At 45.3% G+C, this 18348-nt stretch overlaps 1 protein-coding gene across 1 annotated transcript; it reads left to right on the plus strand.

The window, feature by feature from the left end:
• Nucleotides 1-349: 349 nt before the first annotated feature.
• On the plus strand, nt 350-17838 carry LOC311112947 (N-acetylaspartate synthetase-like; the record flags this gene model as incomplete). Its single annotated transcript, XM_084156084.1, has 3 exons — nt 350-665; nt 1951-2115; nt 17471-17838. The coding sequence occupies 3 exons, from the start codon at nt 350-352 to the stop codon at nt 17836-17838; spliced, it is 849 nt and encodes a 282-aa protein (XP_084012210.1).
• Nucleotides 17839-18348: the final 510 nt, after the last annotated feature.

Below are 18348 nucleotides of genomic sequence, written 5' to 3' on the forward strand. Positions count from 1 at the left end.
ACACACATGTGTGGAATGTGTGGAATTTCGCCGTCACACTAGGAGCAATGTTAAGGTTTTAAAAATAATTAAACCGGGTGCCTCTCTCTTGTCTCTATCCGCCTATCAGAATCGAATGGAGCAGCGCCTGAGCCAATGTGCGGGCTGTGCGGACCAGCCCCTGAATCTGAATGCATCCGCTAGGGCGCATTATAAATACGCTTAGTGCTGTCCGGCAACCCTTGGTCGTGCAGAAACGCTCAGGGTTGCAGCAGAAACACCCTCCGTCTTTTTTATTTGCATATTTATAAACGCATCGTATCCCATTTCAATTCTTACCAAGGTTCAAGTTATTTTTGAGGCCAGTTGCATGCATTGTTCGTATCCAAAAATGGTTTGCGAGACAAAAATTGTTGCGGATGAACACGATGCCATACAAGGGACAAAAAAAGATTCAATTATCCTTTCCTCCTCGCAAATGTGGACTTCTTCCACACCGGCACCGAATCCTCTCGAGGAAAATGATGTGAGGAAAGATACGGTTTTTATCCGCGAGTTTGAGCGCACCGACCATGTGGAAGTGCGCCGCATCTTTTATGAGGGGATTATGGAGAGAATACCCAACACGGCATTCAGAGGCATATTACAGCAAAGTCAAACCCAATTCTTATATGCTCTTCTGACACGTAAGTGAGACGATTCTGCCTATACTAACGATTTACTGGAGTGAAATTCGTTTAAAGTTGCCATTATGGACTGAAAAAAGCTTTTCATTTTACCAATGTAGGCTATTTATTTGCAAAATATTATTGTAAAATACATTCTTGATGAATAACCCAACCATACTAACACATGAAAACCAACGATTGTAAAGTATGTTTTTTTAAGTTGTGAGTTGAAATGCAGTTGAAGGAATGCCATAATCTGTTGGAGCATCAATGTATGTGTCAATGGATAATTCGTTGTCCTCTTTTCCTCGATTCCGGCATGTAGCTCATGTGCCTTACAGCACCGCATCAAACCGCAACACAAAGGCATGGCTAAAACGCATGGTGCATGTAGTATGTAGTCGATTGCCGGTTGGGTTGGACGCATGAATGGATGATTGAATAGAACTTGAGGATTGGCCCACAGTGTGCGCGTGCGTGCACCCCACCAGTTCCCATCATACACACATTTTAACTGTACGTGCACACAACGCGCCGCACCACCACCACCAGCCGTGTGTGCATGCTGGCATTGTTTATAATTCGAGTGCAGATGTTAATAAAAAATAAAAATAAATCACCTATGTATGTACACCTCATTCCTTTATCTGTACCGTGGTAAGTACCATACAGATTAAACAGTAAAAACCAACATACTCACATCGCCTATATGTCGAAATTTTGTCTGAAAAATGGTGTGGGCTATCATATGGACATGATGCTATTATTTGGAACCATGACGCTACAAAGTAAGCGCACAATGTTGACAGTAAGCACGCCATATCGTGGTGCAATGGAGTAAAATAGGGTTGCATCATGTCAGACCAGACAACATAATAACATGCAACGCCGCTGCACAGCCTGTCTGTGTGGTGGGTTTCACTCTGGCGCCACCGTGCTGCCAAATCAGAGAAATAGGCTACTCCAAAAAGCACTGACTGTAGTAAATGGACCAGAGTCTGAGATGATATTGATAGGCTATTGGATGTGTAGGATATCTAGGCTATGTGTATACACTTACATTTGCATCCAGTCAAAGAAATACATACTCAACATAGGATGTAATGTGATGTTTTGTGATATTTTTCAATTATTTTCTCTATATTATATGTGTGATATTAGGGACTGATCTTATTTTGAAGCAGCAACATATACTTATTTTTGGAATGTCACTGTTTGGTTATGTGTGTGACTTCCGCCAAAATCCAACATTTGATTCTTTTTTCTGACAGGTATCGTTTATTTTTCTTCCTTATCTCCATAGTGATGTGCTTTGTTGTGACCAAATCCCTCGTGCTGACCTGCTGCGTGCCGTTTGTTCTCATGGGCGCGCGCTACTTCTACAGCCACAAAGTTATCCACAACTATCTGGCCTGCGCGCTGCACACTGACATGGCGGACATCGGGGAGTATTACATGAAACCTACAGGTAAGAGGGGGAGGGGGCGATTGGACACAACACACAAACTATATACTGAATATAATGTGAAAATGAAATAGGCCTAATCTGTTGTATATAATGTTAATCCACAGACCAATGGGCCCTGGCAAAAAGTAGTGCACTATGTAGGGAATAGGGTGCAATTTGGGACGCTGATGTGTGTTCAAAGACAGAGGCAGTCTGCCTGCTTGTTAAGTATGCAGGGCGACTCGCTCCACTTAGTTACTGAGGGAGGGTTCAGGGCAAGCCACACTACTGGGTGTATTGATTGTGATGAGGAAACTGCTGATAGACTTTCTGCAGCAGTTGGTGCACTCTGTGTCTTCCAAGCCTCATTGGAGTGGATTTCCTCAACTACATCAGTCCCTAATTAGGAAAATCAATCAATCTCCCATGATCCAAAACACTTCGATTCTGATAAGAAGAAGTGAGCTGTGACACACTTCCTCCTTGTTCCGTTCCAAAACTTTAGGCTATAATCAAATCACTTTTTCTCAAATCAAAATGTTCTCTCTCACTCTCTCTTTCCCTCTCTCTCTCTCTCTCTCTCTCTCTCTCTCTCTCTCTCTCTCTCTCTCTCTCTCTCTCTCTCTCTCTCTCTCTCTCTCACATGCAGGCACACACACACACACACACACACACACACACACACACACACACACACACACACACACACACACACACACACACACACACACACACACATACACACTTTTATCCACCTCTACCCTACATCTTGGGGTCAATTGTCAGTTATTTGTGAATCTCCTAAAAGGCAGGCGTTTGATTAGCCTTTAATTGATTTTCCCCTTCTCTCTGACATTGTGTCCGCTAGCCTCCATTATCCAGTGCATACACAATCACACACACACACAGTCTCAACTGGCTAGGGACAGATCAATACCCTTATCTCCTCTTCAGTGTGTGTATATGTGTGAATGTGTTAGGGCTGGGAATTGATATTATTGCGATACTTAGGTGCTGATACGATATGTATTGCGATTGTCATGATTCTCACGATTCTACATGTATTGCGATTAGATTCTGTGATTTTATTGCGTGTCGATGTTCCAAAAATATTGCTCACCATATGTCTGCTGCAGAGGGACAAGAGAGAGCCATGAGAAAACGAGTTTTGATCAGTCATGGAAATAAAAGTGTTGAAAATAAATTGGCTCCCTATTTAAAAAGAAGATGGAGAACAAACTATGAAGGAACAATACTGCAGCCAATATGACAAAAATAATATTGCGATATTGTCAAAACGATACGATATATCGTCAGAAATAATATCCCGATATGTAACTGGATCGATTTTCCCCCTCATCACTAGAATGTGGGTGCATGCATTTACTTGTCCCACTGTCACAAAAAGCCATCTGTTACCTCAGCCCTCTGCTCAGCTTGTAGGTGTGTGTGTCTGTGTGTGTGTGTGCGTGCGTGCATAGGACATACCAGGAACAATAGGGGCATGGGGGTGTTGGCTTAACTAGGGATTCTTAACATCAAAAGAGCAGGACATTAATTCTACCAGCATGAGTTTTTCTTGTGGTATTATCGACCAATCGAAAAAGGCTGTTTCATTAATCAACCAATCGATAAAGGGTGTTTCATTAATCAACCAATCGATAAATGCTGTTTTATTAATCAACCAATCGATAATGGCTGTTTCACTAATCGACCAATCGATAAAGGCTGTTTCACTAATCGACCAATCGATAAATGCTGTTTAATTAATCAACAAATCGATAAATGCTGTTTAATTAATCAACAAATCAATCCATCCACTTTCACTGCCCTGTACAAATACACCACTCTTCTGTAGTCTATACCATGTAGGGTCTGGCGGTATCCAGATTTTCATACCTTCATAACGTTCCTGTACCATACCAGGGTATATGGTATTAATGTCAGTGCACACAGGGGGCGCTTTTTCTTTCCAAACATAAACGTTTGTTGGGGTCCCAACCAATGTTCCTTCTAATGTTGGGGGGCACTGAGAAAATGTTAGGTATTTTGAGTGGAAACCTGAACATTGTGAGAATTTTGTGCAACTTCCAGCACGTTTACAGTCAACACTGAGGCTGAACCCTTGCAGTTTTAGACAGTAGCCAATAGACTATTGTGGCTATTTGAGCATAATGTAGGCCTACCAAAAAAAAACTATGGAGCAAATCCCATAACATTTTCACATGGAAATAGCTTTTGATGTCTATGATATAGCCTACAGTAGCCTATATATGTATTCAATGCAGGCCTACATTGCTTGAGACTTTAAAAAAAAGTTTTTACATTATGAAGGATTTGACATTAATTAATACTTTTTTTCTTGGTCTGTAACACCATGGGCCAAATAGGTGACTGTAAATTGCATTGTATTGTGTTGTATGATGCAAGAAACCACTTCACAATATAAAAATAATTACCATACAGAGAATTAGACAATGTAGGCTACCCCTCTGCCTATTTGCTTATTTGCATATTCAAGCCTGCCCCTTTAATTAAGACATAATATTTTTACCTGACTGGCTTTTCAAAGACAGCTTGAAATGTTGCCTACACGTTTTGTGATCTTGTAGGAAGCAGTAACTCCCCATTGCTGACCTATACTTATATATAACTGGGCTAGTAACTCGCTAACTAGCAAAGAATATCAACAAATGTGCACATGCAAGGCTCTGATCTGAACTGATCTGAAAAGCATATTCACTCACCGGTGACTGAAAGACCGCTAGTGGGCTACCCAGGCCAACATAATTCTACTCCATTGCGCTCTGGCTCTGCCTACAGCAAAATCACAGACTCAAGCTTGCAAAGTTAGATTTGTTTCGGTTTGAAAAGGGGCAGATATCATGTTGATTAGATCACAGAAAAAACGTTGACCTATACAGTGCAAACTAATGGGGCAAACTCAGTGAAGTTCAATCTCTTGCATCTCTGCGTAGCCTGGCATGTCTTCTGCGCGGCAGTCCTGGAGGAGGTGCGTGGCCGCGCACACACGCAGCTTAGAGTGAACATTGGTCCCAACAAATGCTAATAAATTACTAGCGAATTCCCATAGCGGATGCTAGCTAAATGCTAACATGCGCAAGCGAACATAAACTAATTTCAATGTAACCAAGAAGCTTGATCTTGCCATCTAGCCACTTAGCTAGCAAGTTAGCAAACCAAATGCATAGCTGGAGCCCTGAGCTGGAGATAATTGATTTGTCACATCTTAGATAATTAACTTATAGGTAGTTATAAGCAGTGGCGTAGCACGTACCCCCGCAGCCCTTGTTGTTATACCATAACTTGCTACATTTGCACATACTGTATATATATTTTCTGTTGTATTTTTTGACTTTATGCTTTTTTTACCCCATATGTAACTCTGTGTTGTTGTTTTTATCGCACTGCTTTGCTTTATCTTGGCCAGGTCGCAGTTGTAAATGAGAACTTGTTCTCAACTGGCTTACCTGGTTAAATAAAGGTAAAAAAATAAAAAATAAAAAATACAAGACATAGCGAGGGGCGTGATTCGGCACATGGCAAAACCAAGCTCCTAACTTCAACATTATGAAGCTTGGGCTCAATCCCAAATGGCACCCTATTCCCTATATAGTGCATTACATTTGACCAAGGCTCATTGTGCTCTGGTCAAAAGTAGTGCACTATGTAGGGAATAGGGTGCCATTTGGGACTCACTCAAACCTTGCTCTCTACAGTGAAGGTATCTAGTCTGCTCCACACAGTACATAGGTAGATGGGCCAAGGTGACTCCACAGTTACAGCCACCTGATTCCTGGGCCCCAGGGCAGTGATAACAGTGGCCAGATGGGTTGTTGTCCTCATATCTCAGTCTGGGTCAGAGCCTGTCCCATACAGGGTCCTGCCTAGACAGAGCAGTCTACGGCCGCATCCCAAATGGCACACTATTCCCTATATACAGTGAGGGAAAAAAGTATTTGATCCCCTGCTGATTTTGTACATTTGCCCACTGACAAAGACATGATCAGTCTATCATTTTAGTGGTAGGTTTATTTGAACAGTGAGAGACAGAATAACAACAAAAAAAATCCAGAAAAACGCATGTCAAAAATGTTATAATTTTATTTGCATTTTAACGAGGGAAATAAGTATTTGACCCCTCTGCAAAACATGACTAGTACTTGGTGGCAAAACCCTTGTTGGCAATCACAGAGGTCAGACGTTTCTTGTAGTTGGCCACCAGGTTTGCACACATCTCAGGAGGCATTTTGTTTCACTCCTCTTTGCAGATCTTCTCCAAGTCATTAAGGTTTCGAGGCTGACGTTTGGCAACTCGAACCTTCAGCTCCCTCCACAGATTTTCTATGGGATTAATGTCTGGAGACTGGCTAGGCCACACCAGGACTTTAATGTGCTTCTTCTTGAGCCACTCCTTTGTTGCCTTGGCCATGTGTTTTGGGTCATTGTCATGCTGGGAATACCCATCCACGACCCATTTTCAATGCCCTGGCTGAGGGAAGGAGGTTCTCACCCAAGATTTGACGGTACATGGCCCCGTCCATCGTCCCTTTGATGCGGTGAAGTTGTCCTGTCCCCTTAGCAGAAAAACACCCCCAAAGCATAATGTTTTCACCTCCATGTTTGACGGTGGTGATGGTGTTCTTGGGGCCATAGGCAGCATTCCTCCTCCTCCAAACACGGCGAGTTGAGTTGATGCCAAAGAGCTCGATTTTGGTCTCATCTGACCACAACACTTTCACCCAGTTCTCCTCTGAATCATTCAGATGTTCATTGCAAACTTCAGACGGGCCTGTATATGTGCTTTCTTGAGCAGGGGGACCTTGCGGGCGCTGCAGGATTTCAGTCCTTAACGGCGTAGTGTGTTACCAATTGTTTTCTTGGTGACTATGGTCCCAGCTGCCTTGAGATCATTGACAAGATCCTCCTGTGTAGTTCTGGGCTGATTCCGCACCGTTCTCATGATCATTGCAACTCCACGAGGTGAGATCTTGCATGGAGCCCCAGGCCGAGGGAGATTGACAGTTCTTTTGTGTTTCTTCCATTTGCGAATATCACACCAAATGTTGTCACCTTCTCACCAAGCTGCTTGGCGATGGTCTTGTAACCCATTCCAGCCTTGTGTAGGTCTACAATCTTGTCCCTGACATCCTTGGAGAGCTCTTTGGTCTTGGCCATGGTGGAGAGTTTGGAATCTGATTGATTGATTGTTTTTGTGGACAGGTGTCTTTTATACAGGTAACAAGCTGAGATTAGGAGCACTCCCTTTAAGAGTGTGCTCCTAATCTCAGCTCATTACCTGTATAAAAGACACATGGGAGCCAGAAATCTATCTGATTGAGAGGGGGTCAAATACTTATTTCCCTCATTAAAATGAAAATCAATTTATAACATTTTTGACATGTGTTTTTCTGGATTTTTTGTTGTTATTCTGTCTCTCACTGTTCAAATAAACCTACCATTAAAAGTATAGACTGATCATTTCTTTGTCAGTGGGCAAACGTACAAAATCAGCAGGGGATCAAATACTTTTTTCCCTCACTGTAGTGCACTACTTTTGACCAGAGCCCTATAGGCCTACTATGTAGGGAACAGAGTGCCATTTGGGATGCAGTCTACCTGTTTGTTAGCCCCTATTCACTTCCCTGCTAATGACGGTGATCTCACTCTGTTCTGGGGGGGTTAGTGGGTGCAGATACTTCACTACTGTCACTCACTGTACCTGCTGCTTATTATAGCTCTGCTGAGAGAGAGAGAGAGAGACAGAGAGAGAGAGAGAGAGAGAGAGAGAGAGAGAGAGAGATGAGAGAGAGAGAGATGAGAGAGAGAGAGAGAGAGAGAGAGAGAGAGAGAGAGAGAGAGAGAGAGAGAGAGAGAGAGAGATGAGAGAGAGTGAGAGAGAGAGAGAGAGAGAGAGAGAGAGAGAGAGAGAGAGAGAGAGGGCAAGGTAGAAAATGGGAGCAGTGGTCTAAGGTAGCTGTGCCACTAGAGATCCTGGTTCGAATCCAGGCTCTGTCGTAGCTGGCCGTGACCGGGAGACCCATGGGGCGGCGCACAATTGGCCTAGCGTCGTCCAGGGTAGGGGTAGGGAATGGCCGGCAGGGGGATGTAGCTCAGTTGGTAGAGCATGGCGTTTGCAATGCCAGGGTTGTGGGTTCGATTCCCACGGGGGGCCAGTATGAAAAATTAAAATAAAAAAGAATGTATGCACTCAGTCGCTCTGGATAAGAGTGTCTGCTAAATGACTAAACTTTTTTTTTTTTAATATGGGGGAAGGTTTGCTCCACGGCCTAGGCTATATTTGAGTGTGCGCCTGTGTGTGTGTGCTGATAGGGGTTGCTGGGTAGCATATAGCAATTGGGTTAGACGTCACATGGAGAGAGAGAGAGAGAGAGAGAGAGAGGAGAGAGAGAGAGAGAGAGAGAGAGAGAGAGAGAGAGGAGAGAAGAGAGAGAGAGAGAGAGAGAGAGAGAGAGAGAGAGAGAGAGAGAGATAATAAATAGTTTCATCCCAGTTTTAGTACATTCTTGATTGTCCATCTAAGAGGGGTATCAATCTAACTAAATGTCACTGAGTTTAATCTCTACTAACTTCATAGCAAATTTCAGTAAGCATCTTATTCATTCAAAGTACACACCCAAAAAATACGTGCACTGCAAAAGCGCTTCTCAAAAAAAAGGTTTTTAATCGATACTGGTAAAGAACAATGGACCCAACAAGAGGCAGAATGAGATGTAAAAAAATTATTGTTTCTAAACACTTTACTCCCAGGTGACCAATCATGTGATCCAATCTTTAATGGGTAACCAATCATGTGGTCTGATCTTTATGAGCGAGTGGGTGAGACACAGATAAAAGCACTTCTTCCTCTGCCTTACAACATCTTAGACGTTAACAGCGAGGTTTTTGGTTAGTGATTTAAAGAAGAGGAGGTAGGAAGGGACTTTTTACGAATCCTCTGACCCTTTGACTGTAGCAGTGAGAGGACCTGAGTTGGGCATGTGCACACACACACACACACACACACACACACACACACACACACACACACAACAGTGTGAGTGATGAGACCGCCAGGGCAGTAAAACTAATGGGAAAAGGCCAGTGCTGCAGCCTCCTTTGTGATTAATGCTCCTACACTGTCTCAGAGCTAATGGAGCTGTAATGGAGAGGGCAGGGTGTGTGTGTGTAACATACCAGGGGTAATGTGTGTGAGGAATGACAGGGCACCGGTAAGTGTGTATGGCAGATATGCTGGAGCTTTTAGGTCTTCTTGAGATGGGCGTGTGTTTAGCCATGTTAACTATTCATGTTTAATTAATGGTTCCGCATATGTTGTGTGTTTGTGTGTGAGAAGTGTGCATATGGTTGTATGTGTACATAGATGTGCGTATGTCAGCATGTGTGTGTGCGCCTGGTCTCATCTGTCAGGGTGACATGGGGACAAAACAATGATGTGTGTTGTATAGATGTCAGGCAGATCCATATTCCCAGCATGCTCTTTGTTCCCAGGGGAAGGAGAAAGCCACCTGGGGGGAAAGGGTCTGTGACTGGGGGGGGAGTCCCATCCTATACCCACAGATACCCTAATAAACTCATTCCCTGGTCTACTGTGGGAAAAACCAACACCTTGACCGTTAGACACTCATTGACTACAGCTCAGCGTTCAACACCATAGTGCCCTCAAAGCTCATCACTAAGCTAAGGACCCTGGGACTAAACACCTCCTTCTGCAACTGGATCCTGGACTTCCTGACGGGCCGCCCCAAGGTGGTAAGGGTAGGTAACAACACGTCTGCCACGCTGATCCTCAACACGGGGGCCTCTCAGGGGTGCGTGCTCAGTCCCCTCCTATACTCCCTGTTCACCCATGACTGCATGGCCAGGCACAACTCCAACACCATCATTAAGTTTGCAGACGACACAACAGTGGTAGGCCTGATCACCGACAACGATGAGAGCCTATAGGGAGGAGGTCAGAGACCTGGCCGTGTGGTGCCAGGATAACAACCTCTCCCTCAACATGATCAAGACAAAGGAGATGATTGTGGACTACAGGTAAAAAAAGAGGACTGAGCACGCCCCCATTCTCATCGACGGGGCTGTAGTGGAACAGGTTAAGAGCTTCAAGTTCCTTGGTGTCCACATCACCAACAAACTATCATGGTCCAAACACACCAAGACAGTCGTGAAGCGGGCACGACAAAGCCTATTCCCCCTCAGGAGACTGCATGGGTCCTCAGATCCTCAAAAAGTTATACAGCTGCACCATCGAGAGCATCCTGACTGTTTGCATCACCGCCTGGTATGGCAACTGCTCTGCCTCCGACTGCAAGGCACTACAGAGGGTAGTGCGTACGGCCCAGTACATCACTGGGGCCAAGCTTCCTGCCATCCAGGACCTCTATACCAGGCAGTGTCAGAGGAAGGCTCTAAAAATTGTCAAAGACTCCAGCCACCCTAGTCATAGACTGTTCTCTCTGCTACCGCACGGCAAGCGGTACCGGAGCGCCAAGTCTAGGTCCGAAAGGCTTCTCAACAGCTTCTACCCCGAAGCCATAAGACTCCTGAATAGCTAATCATGGCTACCCGGACTATTTGCATTGTCCCCCCCCCCCCCCCCCCACCCCACCCCCTCTTTTACGCTGCTGCTACTCTGTTTAGTATCTATGCATAGTCACTTGAACTCTACCCACATGTAAATATTACCTAAATTACCTCGACTAACCGGTGCCCCTGCACATTGACTCTGTACCGGTACTCCCTGTGTATAGCCTCCCTACTGTTATTTTATTTTACTGCTGCTCTTTAATTATTTGTAATTTCATAGTCATATCATATCATAGTCATATCATAACATCACACCATATTCAACACTGTCTCCTACCAACGCACACGCATGGCAGGAAGCATATTATTTTCCTATAGCAGTTAGAAGAAAAAATCAGTCACATTTACAAATGAAATAGAGTGTTTAAAGCCCTTGTAATAGCTCTCTCCTCCTTCGATTCATCTTTACTGCCCTGGTAGAGTCCTCTCAGCTTGGTTCAACCCAACCCCGGGCTATGACCCAACCCCGGGCTATGATAGATCAGCTCCCTTCTCTACCCCCACACCCTATTGCCTACTCCCATCCCATCTACCAGTGTCCTATGATCCCTCTCTCTGGTCTAGCTAGCTCCTAGTTCTCCATGTCTGACTCTTAACCAGCAGATCCCTTCTTCTCAGAGCCGCTGTTTCTCATAGGAGGAGGAGGAGAATAGGGAGTGAGAAGGAGGAAGTTGAGGCTCGCTTCAGAGTTTCTCTGACCCCCCGCCAGGTAGAATGCTAGACTCCACCACTTGTCTCACACAGGTGAGCCGATGGGTACTCTCTCTTCTCCTCCAACCCCCCTTCTCTCTCTGTCTTCTCGCTCTCTCTGTCTTCTCTCTCTGTCTTCTCTACCTTCTCTCTCTGCCTTCTCTCTCTGTCTTCTCTCTCTGCCTTCTCTCTCTCTGTCTTCTCTCTCTGCCTTCTCTCTCTCTGCCTTCTCTCTCTGTCTTCTCTCTCTCTGTCTTCTCTCTCTCTGTCTTCTCTCTTTCTCTGTCTTCTCTCTGTCTTCTCTCTCTGTCTTCTCTCTCTGCCCCCCCCTCTCTCTGTCTTCTCTCTCTCTGTCTTCTCTCTCTCTGCCTTCTCTCTGTCTTCTCTCTCTCTCTGTCTTCTCTGTCTTCTCTCTCTGCCTTCTCTCTCTGTGTCTTCTCTCTCTGTGTCCTCTCGCTCTGTCTTCTCTCTTTCTGCATTCTCTCTCTGTCTTCTCTCTGTCTTCTCTGTCTTCTCTCCTCCTTTCTCTGATCCTATCAAATCAAATCAAATTGTATTCATCACATGCTTCGTAAACAACAGGTGTAGACTAACAGTGAAATGCTTACGGGCCCTTCCCAACAATGCAGAGAGAGAAAATTGAGAAAATAGAAAAATAATAACATGAGGAATAAATTCACAATGAGTAATGATAACTTGGCTATATGCACAGGGTACCAGTACCAAGTCGATGTGCAGAGGTAGGAGGTAATTGAGGTAGATATGTACATATAGGTAGGTATAAAGTGACTAGGCATCAGGATAGATAATAAACAGTAGCAGCAACATATGTGATGAGTCAAAAATGCAAGAAGGGTCAATGCAAATAGTTAAATAGTTAACCAATAGCTACCCGGACTAATTATTTAGCAGTCTTATGGCTTGGGGTAGAAGCTGTTCAGGGTCCTGTTGGTTCCAGACTAGAGAAGGGGACTAAGCACGAACCCCTGAGTGGCCCCTGTGTTAAGGGTCAGTGTGGCAGATGCCTACCCTCACCACCTGGGGGCGGCCTGTCAGGAAGTCCAGGATCCAGGTTCTTGGGCACAGGGTCTATGGTGGTCTGCTTGAAACATGTAGGTATTACAGACTGGGTCAAGAAGAGTTTGAAAATGTCAGTTGGCTCTTTCTGCAGTTAGTGACCTCCCCTACAGAGATCATGACAGCTTAGTGGTATTGAGCTTCTCTAAATATGTTCAATTTAATCGTAATGAAGTCAAATAAACCGGATGGCGCTTCTTGAGCCATGCAACCAGCAGCTTAGGGATTAATACTGTGGGATCCCTCTGAGCCTTTACCAGAGACTATGGCTGCGTCTCAAATGGCACCCTATGGGCCCTGGTCAAAAGTAGTGCACTATATAGGGAATAGGGTGTCATTTGCAAAACATTAATCGCTAGTATATACAAGGCACATCTTACTATATAGGGAATAGGGTGTCATTTGCAAAACATTAATCGCTAGTATATACAAGGCACATCTTAAAGATGCACTCCAGGATCTTAAGCACAACAAATTCATAACATATAGTACGAATTGTATTCGTAACATATCATACAAATTGCAAAAATATATAACAATTATGATAATAATAATTTGCAGGACGTAACATATAATACAAAATGGATGACGTAGTACACAATTTGATGACGTAGGACACAAAAAACGGGGACCACTTTTGGCTCATGAGCACCTCTTTCAAAACTACTGGCTGAAATTATACAAAGGTTTGAGAGTGCATCTTAAACAGTATCTAATATCCTATTCACATATGAACCATTATTAATCTATTAATGACATTTTTTTATCTGTAGTTACAGCAACACCAAAGTGGTGTGTATTTTACACACACACACGCACACACACACACACACACACACACACACGGCCTGGGCTGGCGTGCCTGGTTGTCCTGTCCTGTCTGTTGGCACAGTCTCTGCTCTGACAGATGGTGGGGAGGGCTTCAGCTTCAGAGGCATGGACGCCCCACCCCCTCCCCCCACCCCTCTCCTACCTATCCCCTCCTACCTGTCCTGAGTACCGCCATCTAAATAATAATGATAATTATTATTATTGGTTGTTCCATCCTGTCCTGAATAGGGTTGCAAAATACCGGGAATAAGGGAATAAGCAGCAATCCTCCAAACAGGATTTCTGGAAACCAGGAAAGTTCCCTGAATTCTATAACCCTGACTGTTGGCACAGGCTCTGCAACCCCTAACCCCCCCCCCCCCCCCCCCCCCATGTCCTACCTTTCCCCTCCTACCTCCTCTCCCACCTCCTACCTTTCCCTCCTACCTCCTACCTCTCCCTCCCCCTACCTCCCTTCTCCTACCGCCCCCTGCCTCTTAGTACCCCTCCTCCTACCGCCCCCTTCCTCTTAGTGCCCCCCTCCTACCGCCCCCTTCCTCTTAGTACCCCCCTCCTACCGCCCCCTTCCTCTTAGTACCCCCCTCCTACCGCCCCCTGCCTCTTAGTACCCCTCCTCCTACCGCCCCCTTCCTCTTAGTACCTCCCCTCCTACCGCCCCCTTCCTCTTAGTACCTCCCCTCCTACCGCCCCCTTCCTCTTAGTACCCCTCCTCCTACCGCCCCCTTCCTCTTAGTACCTCCCCTCCTACCGCCCCCTTCCTCTTAGTACCTCCCCTCCTACCGCCCCCTTCCTCTTAGTAACTCCCCTCCTACCGCCCCCTTCCTCTTAGTACCTCCCCTCCTACCACCCCCTTCCTCTTAGTACCTCCCCTCCTACCGCTCCCTTCCTCTTAGTACCTCCCCTCCTACCGCCCCCTTCCTCTTAGTACCCCCTCCTACCTCCTCATTCCTTTTTGTACCCCCCTCCTACCTCCCCCCTCCTCTTAGTATCCCCCCTCCTTCCTCTCAGTACCTCACATCTCTGCTCTTATCTCTCTCTTCTGAGATAAAACAATAGTTAGCGACAACTGAAGACCAGGGTTGGGGTCAATTCCATTTCAATTCAGAAAGTAAACCAAAAACCAAAAGAGAATTGGAATTTCAGTATACTTCTTGAATTGACTGGAACTGAAATGGAATTGACCCCAACCCTAAAAACGCTGACACATTACACTGTAATTTGAATGAATCTGCCCCTTCCAAAGCGGAGCAGCTATTCCAAAGCCAGCTAACATTCTCCCGCATTGTGACTACAGACAGGGAGAGTCAACACTGGAGAGCCTCCAAGTTGGACCAAGTCCAAGAATCCAAAAAGTCATTGTCTGACTCACTCTGAACTCAGCACACACAATGATGACCACGGTCAAAGGTCAAATGGGAAAATATCCCAGCCCACTGTTCACTCTGCTTGCAGATCTAGCTGCCTGCTAATACCCTCCCCAGCTGTGGGCAGCTACCCTCCCTGTGATGCCCACATGTCATGCCGGCACACTTGTTACCGCGGCGACCCGGCTGTAGTACAGCTGAAAGTTGTTTTATTCAATCATTAATCCACTGAATCCCACAGGGGCCTGAAATCCCTCATAACATTGTCCAAGCAGGGCATTAGCATAATTTCACCACTCGCTCCGTGACGTGTGTGTGTGAGAGAGTGCATGTGTGACAGAGAGACAGAGTCAGTGTGTGTGTGTGTAGGTGAGCATCGGCAGAAGGACACACAGGTTTTATATTCTCCTGACAGTCAGTCATTGTCAGTCACGGAAAAGTAAGAATTCTCTGCCAGATGGGATTTGAATACAAATTCATGTGCTGTACTGGACTACAATTCTATTTTCAGCACTGTTTACTGTTGTATCTAATATAAATAGGCTAGCACATATTTTGGAGGGGTTTGCAAATCAGATAAACTAAGGAGACTGTCGGTTTATTAGAATGAGAATATAGTAAGCCAGTCATCCACACTACACACACAACCACACACACACACACACACACACACACACACAACCACACACACACACACACACACACACACACACACACACACACACACACACACACACACACACACACACACACACACACACACACACACACACACACACACAACTTGTCCAGCATTCTCTGTACATCTCCAACATGGTAGACACTGTAGATACTGTATAGCTACAACACAGACATAGTACAGTACTGTGCTACTCTCACATCACAACAGCGACAGATAGAGACAGACAGATATACAGACAGACAGGGCATCTTTGTCCTCACAATGACACAACTAATAATTTCCATGCTGACAAACATGATTCTCTGCCCAGGTAAAAACACGACAGGCCTGGACTTGCTAAACAATACGTTATGTTAACAATACAAAGTTATGGAGCATCAAAAATATAAATACAGTATACAACTGGTCTTATATTATGGCTAGGGCCTGGAGTTGTTTCTTATCAGGTTACATGGTCTGGAAGAACTCCTTGCCCAAACTATGAAGTTTTCACCGACGCTCTAACGCTAAGTGACAGCTCAGTCTACGATTGTACTTTTAATTATGACAGACATTAGTGTGATATCCCGATACACATGAGCAGCAGTGCCGGGTTAAAGCCACAATCTGCCATTTCAACAGCCCTGGCTGCCACCTTGTAGGCATAATCCATTGAAATGACCATTGATTAAACAAAAGGAAATGTTGCAGATTGTGGCTTTAATGATAGGATGTTCTGGCCATAGTTGGGGAGATGGGAGTCCACTGTCCATTTTTTTCTTCGTCTTCGTCTTCGTCTTCGTCTTCGTCTTCTTCTTCTTCTTCTTCTTCTTCTTCTTCTTCTTCTTCTTCTTCTTCTTCTTCAAGGTTTTATGACTTGCCACAACTAATGCTGTATTGCTGCCACCAACTGGACAGGGGTGAATAAAACATTAAAAAAGTAAATTCCATTACGGAAAAGGGAAAAAAGTAATTCATCCACACACACAAATAAATAAAAAAACGTAACAAAAATCGTCCCACTCCTTCAGTCATTCAAAAAATGATTTGATCCACTCATCCAGAGGCTCTGAGGTCTGTGATGTATAATGCTGGTGTTAGCTGGCTTTAAATGAGCTCTTGGGGTTAAGAAAAATTATGTGCTTCTACATCTGCATTGCTTGCTGTTTGGGGTTTTAGGCTGGGTTTCTGTATAATCACTTTGTGACATCTGCTGATGTAAAAAGGGCTTTATAAATACATTTGATTTGTAGGGGGCTTTAGGGCAAATAGTGTAAGGGGCTTTACGGCAAACAGTGTAGGGGGCTTTAGGGCAAATAGTGTAAGGGGCTATAGTGTAGGTGGCTATAGGGCAAATAGTGTAGGGGGCTTTAGGGCAAATAGTGTAGGGGGCTTTAGGGCAAATAGTGTAGGGGGCTATAGGGCAAATAGTGTAGGGGGCTTTAGGGCAAATAGTGTAGGGGGCTTTAGGGCAAATAGTGTAGGGGGCTTTAGGGCAAATAGTGTAGGGGACTATAGGGCAAATAGTGTAGGGGGCTTTAGGGCAAATAGTGTAGGGGGCTTTAGGGCAAATAGTGTAGGGGGCTTTAGGGCAAATAGTGTAGGGGACTATAGGGCAAATAGTGTAGGGGGCTTTAGGGCAAATAGTGTAAGGGGCTATAGTGTAGAGGGCTATAGGGCAAATAGTGTAGGGGGCTTTAGGGTAGCCTTGTTGTAGACTCTTATTTTCTTATTGCTTCAGTCCTTCACTGAGTCACACTGAGTCAACCAGCGGTCAGATAAAGACAGCCATGGACAGTCATACTGTAGGTCCGGCTGACACTTCAGCCCCTTCACATCAGGTCAGATGGTGTTTGGGGGTTACATGTAAAGTATATGCTGTCAGATTTGTGTTGTTGTTGTTTGGTGTTTGTGTGAGAGAGTGCACTGTGTGTGTGTGTGTGTGTGTTTGAGAGAGAGAGAGAGAGAGAGAGAGAGAGAGAGAGAGAGAGAGAGAGAGAGAGAGAGAGAGAGAGAGAGAGAGAGAGAGAGAGAGAGAGAGAGAGAGAGAGAGAGAGAGAGAGAGAGAGAGAGAGAGTGTACTGTGTGTATGTGAGTCTAACTTGGCTCTCTGGTCCTCTAGGCTCATGTTTCTGGGTGGCAGTGCTGGAAGGTCAGGTGGTCGGCATCGTGGCGGCGCAGGGCCGGGAGGACGACAACACGCTGGAACTGCGCCGCATGTCGGTGGACTCGCACTTCCGCGGCAAGGGCATCGCCAAGTTGCTGGGGCGCCGCGTGCTAGAGTTTGCCATGCATAACAACTACGCCGCCGTCGTCCTGGGAACCACCGCCGTCAAGATGGCCGCCCACAAGTTGTATGAGTCGCTGGGCTTCCGGCGGACCGGCGGTAGCGAGGATTACATGCTGCCCGGAATGAGCCGCTCGCCGCTAGAGAGGCTCTTCTTCCAGATCCGTTACCAGCGCTACCGCCTGCAGCTCCGCGAGGAGTGAGGGATGAGAGAGAGGGAGAGAGGGAGAGAGCAACGACACCTCCTCCTCATCGATGCAGAGCCCCTCGCCCAATGAGCCCCGACCAAGTCCTTCTTCTCCTCTGACAACTTTATTTGTTTTGTATTATTAGAGTTACTTCTTCTTACTACTACTATTTCTATTCATTCTTCTTAAGTCACTAACTTTTTATGGGTTTTAGTTTTTTGTATTATTCTTTGACATTTTGAATTTAGTGTCCCCCCCCCACCCTTGAGTACACTTTTTGTTGTGTGTCTATTTTCACTCCCTCCTGTTGTAAAAAAAATCCCTAACATATATCACCATCCCATGCCTATTCAAATGACATCATCAACTGAGTGTTCTCTTTGCTTTTGATACCATGTGATTGTTCCTCACCGTATTCATTACCTCTACCAGCTCCTCCCACATCTACCCCCCCCCCCCCCCCCCTTAAGAACAACCAATCGGAGGCTTAATCAGGAGGGTGGGAGTGTTACTTAACGTTTAGAT

Source organism: Coregonus lavaretus (assembly GCF_964263955.1).
Source record: "Coregonus lavaretus genome assembly, chromosome: 39".
NCBI lineage: Eukaryota > Metazoa > Chordata > Actinopteri > Salmoniformes > Salmonidae > Coregonus > Coregonus lavaretus.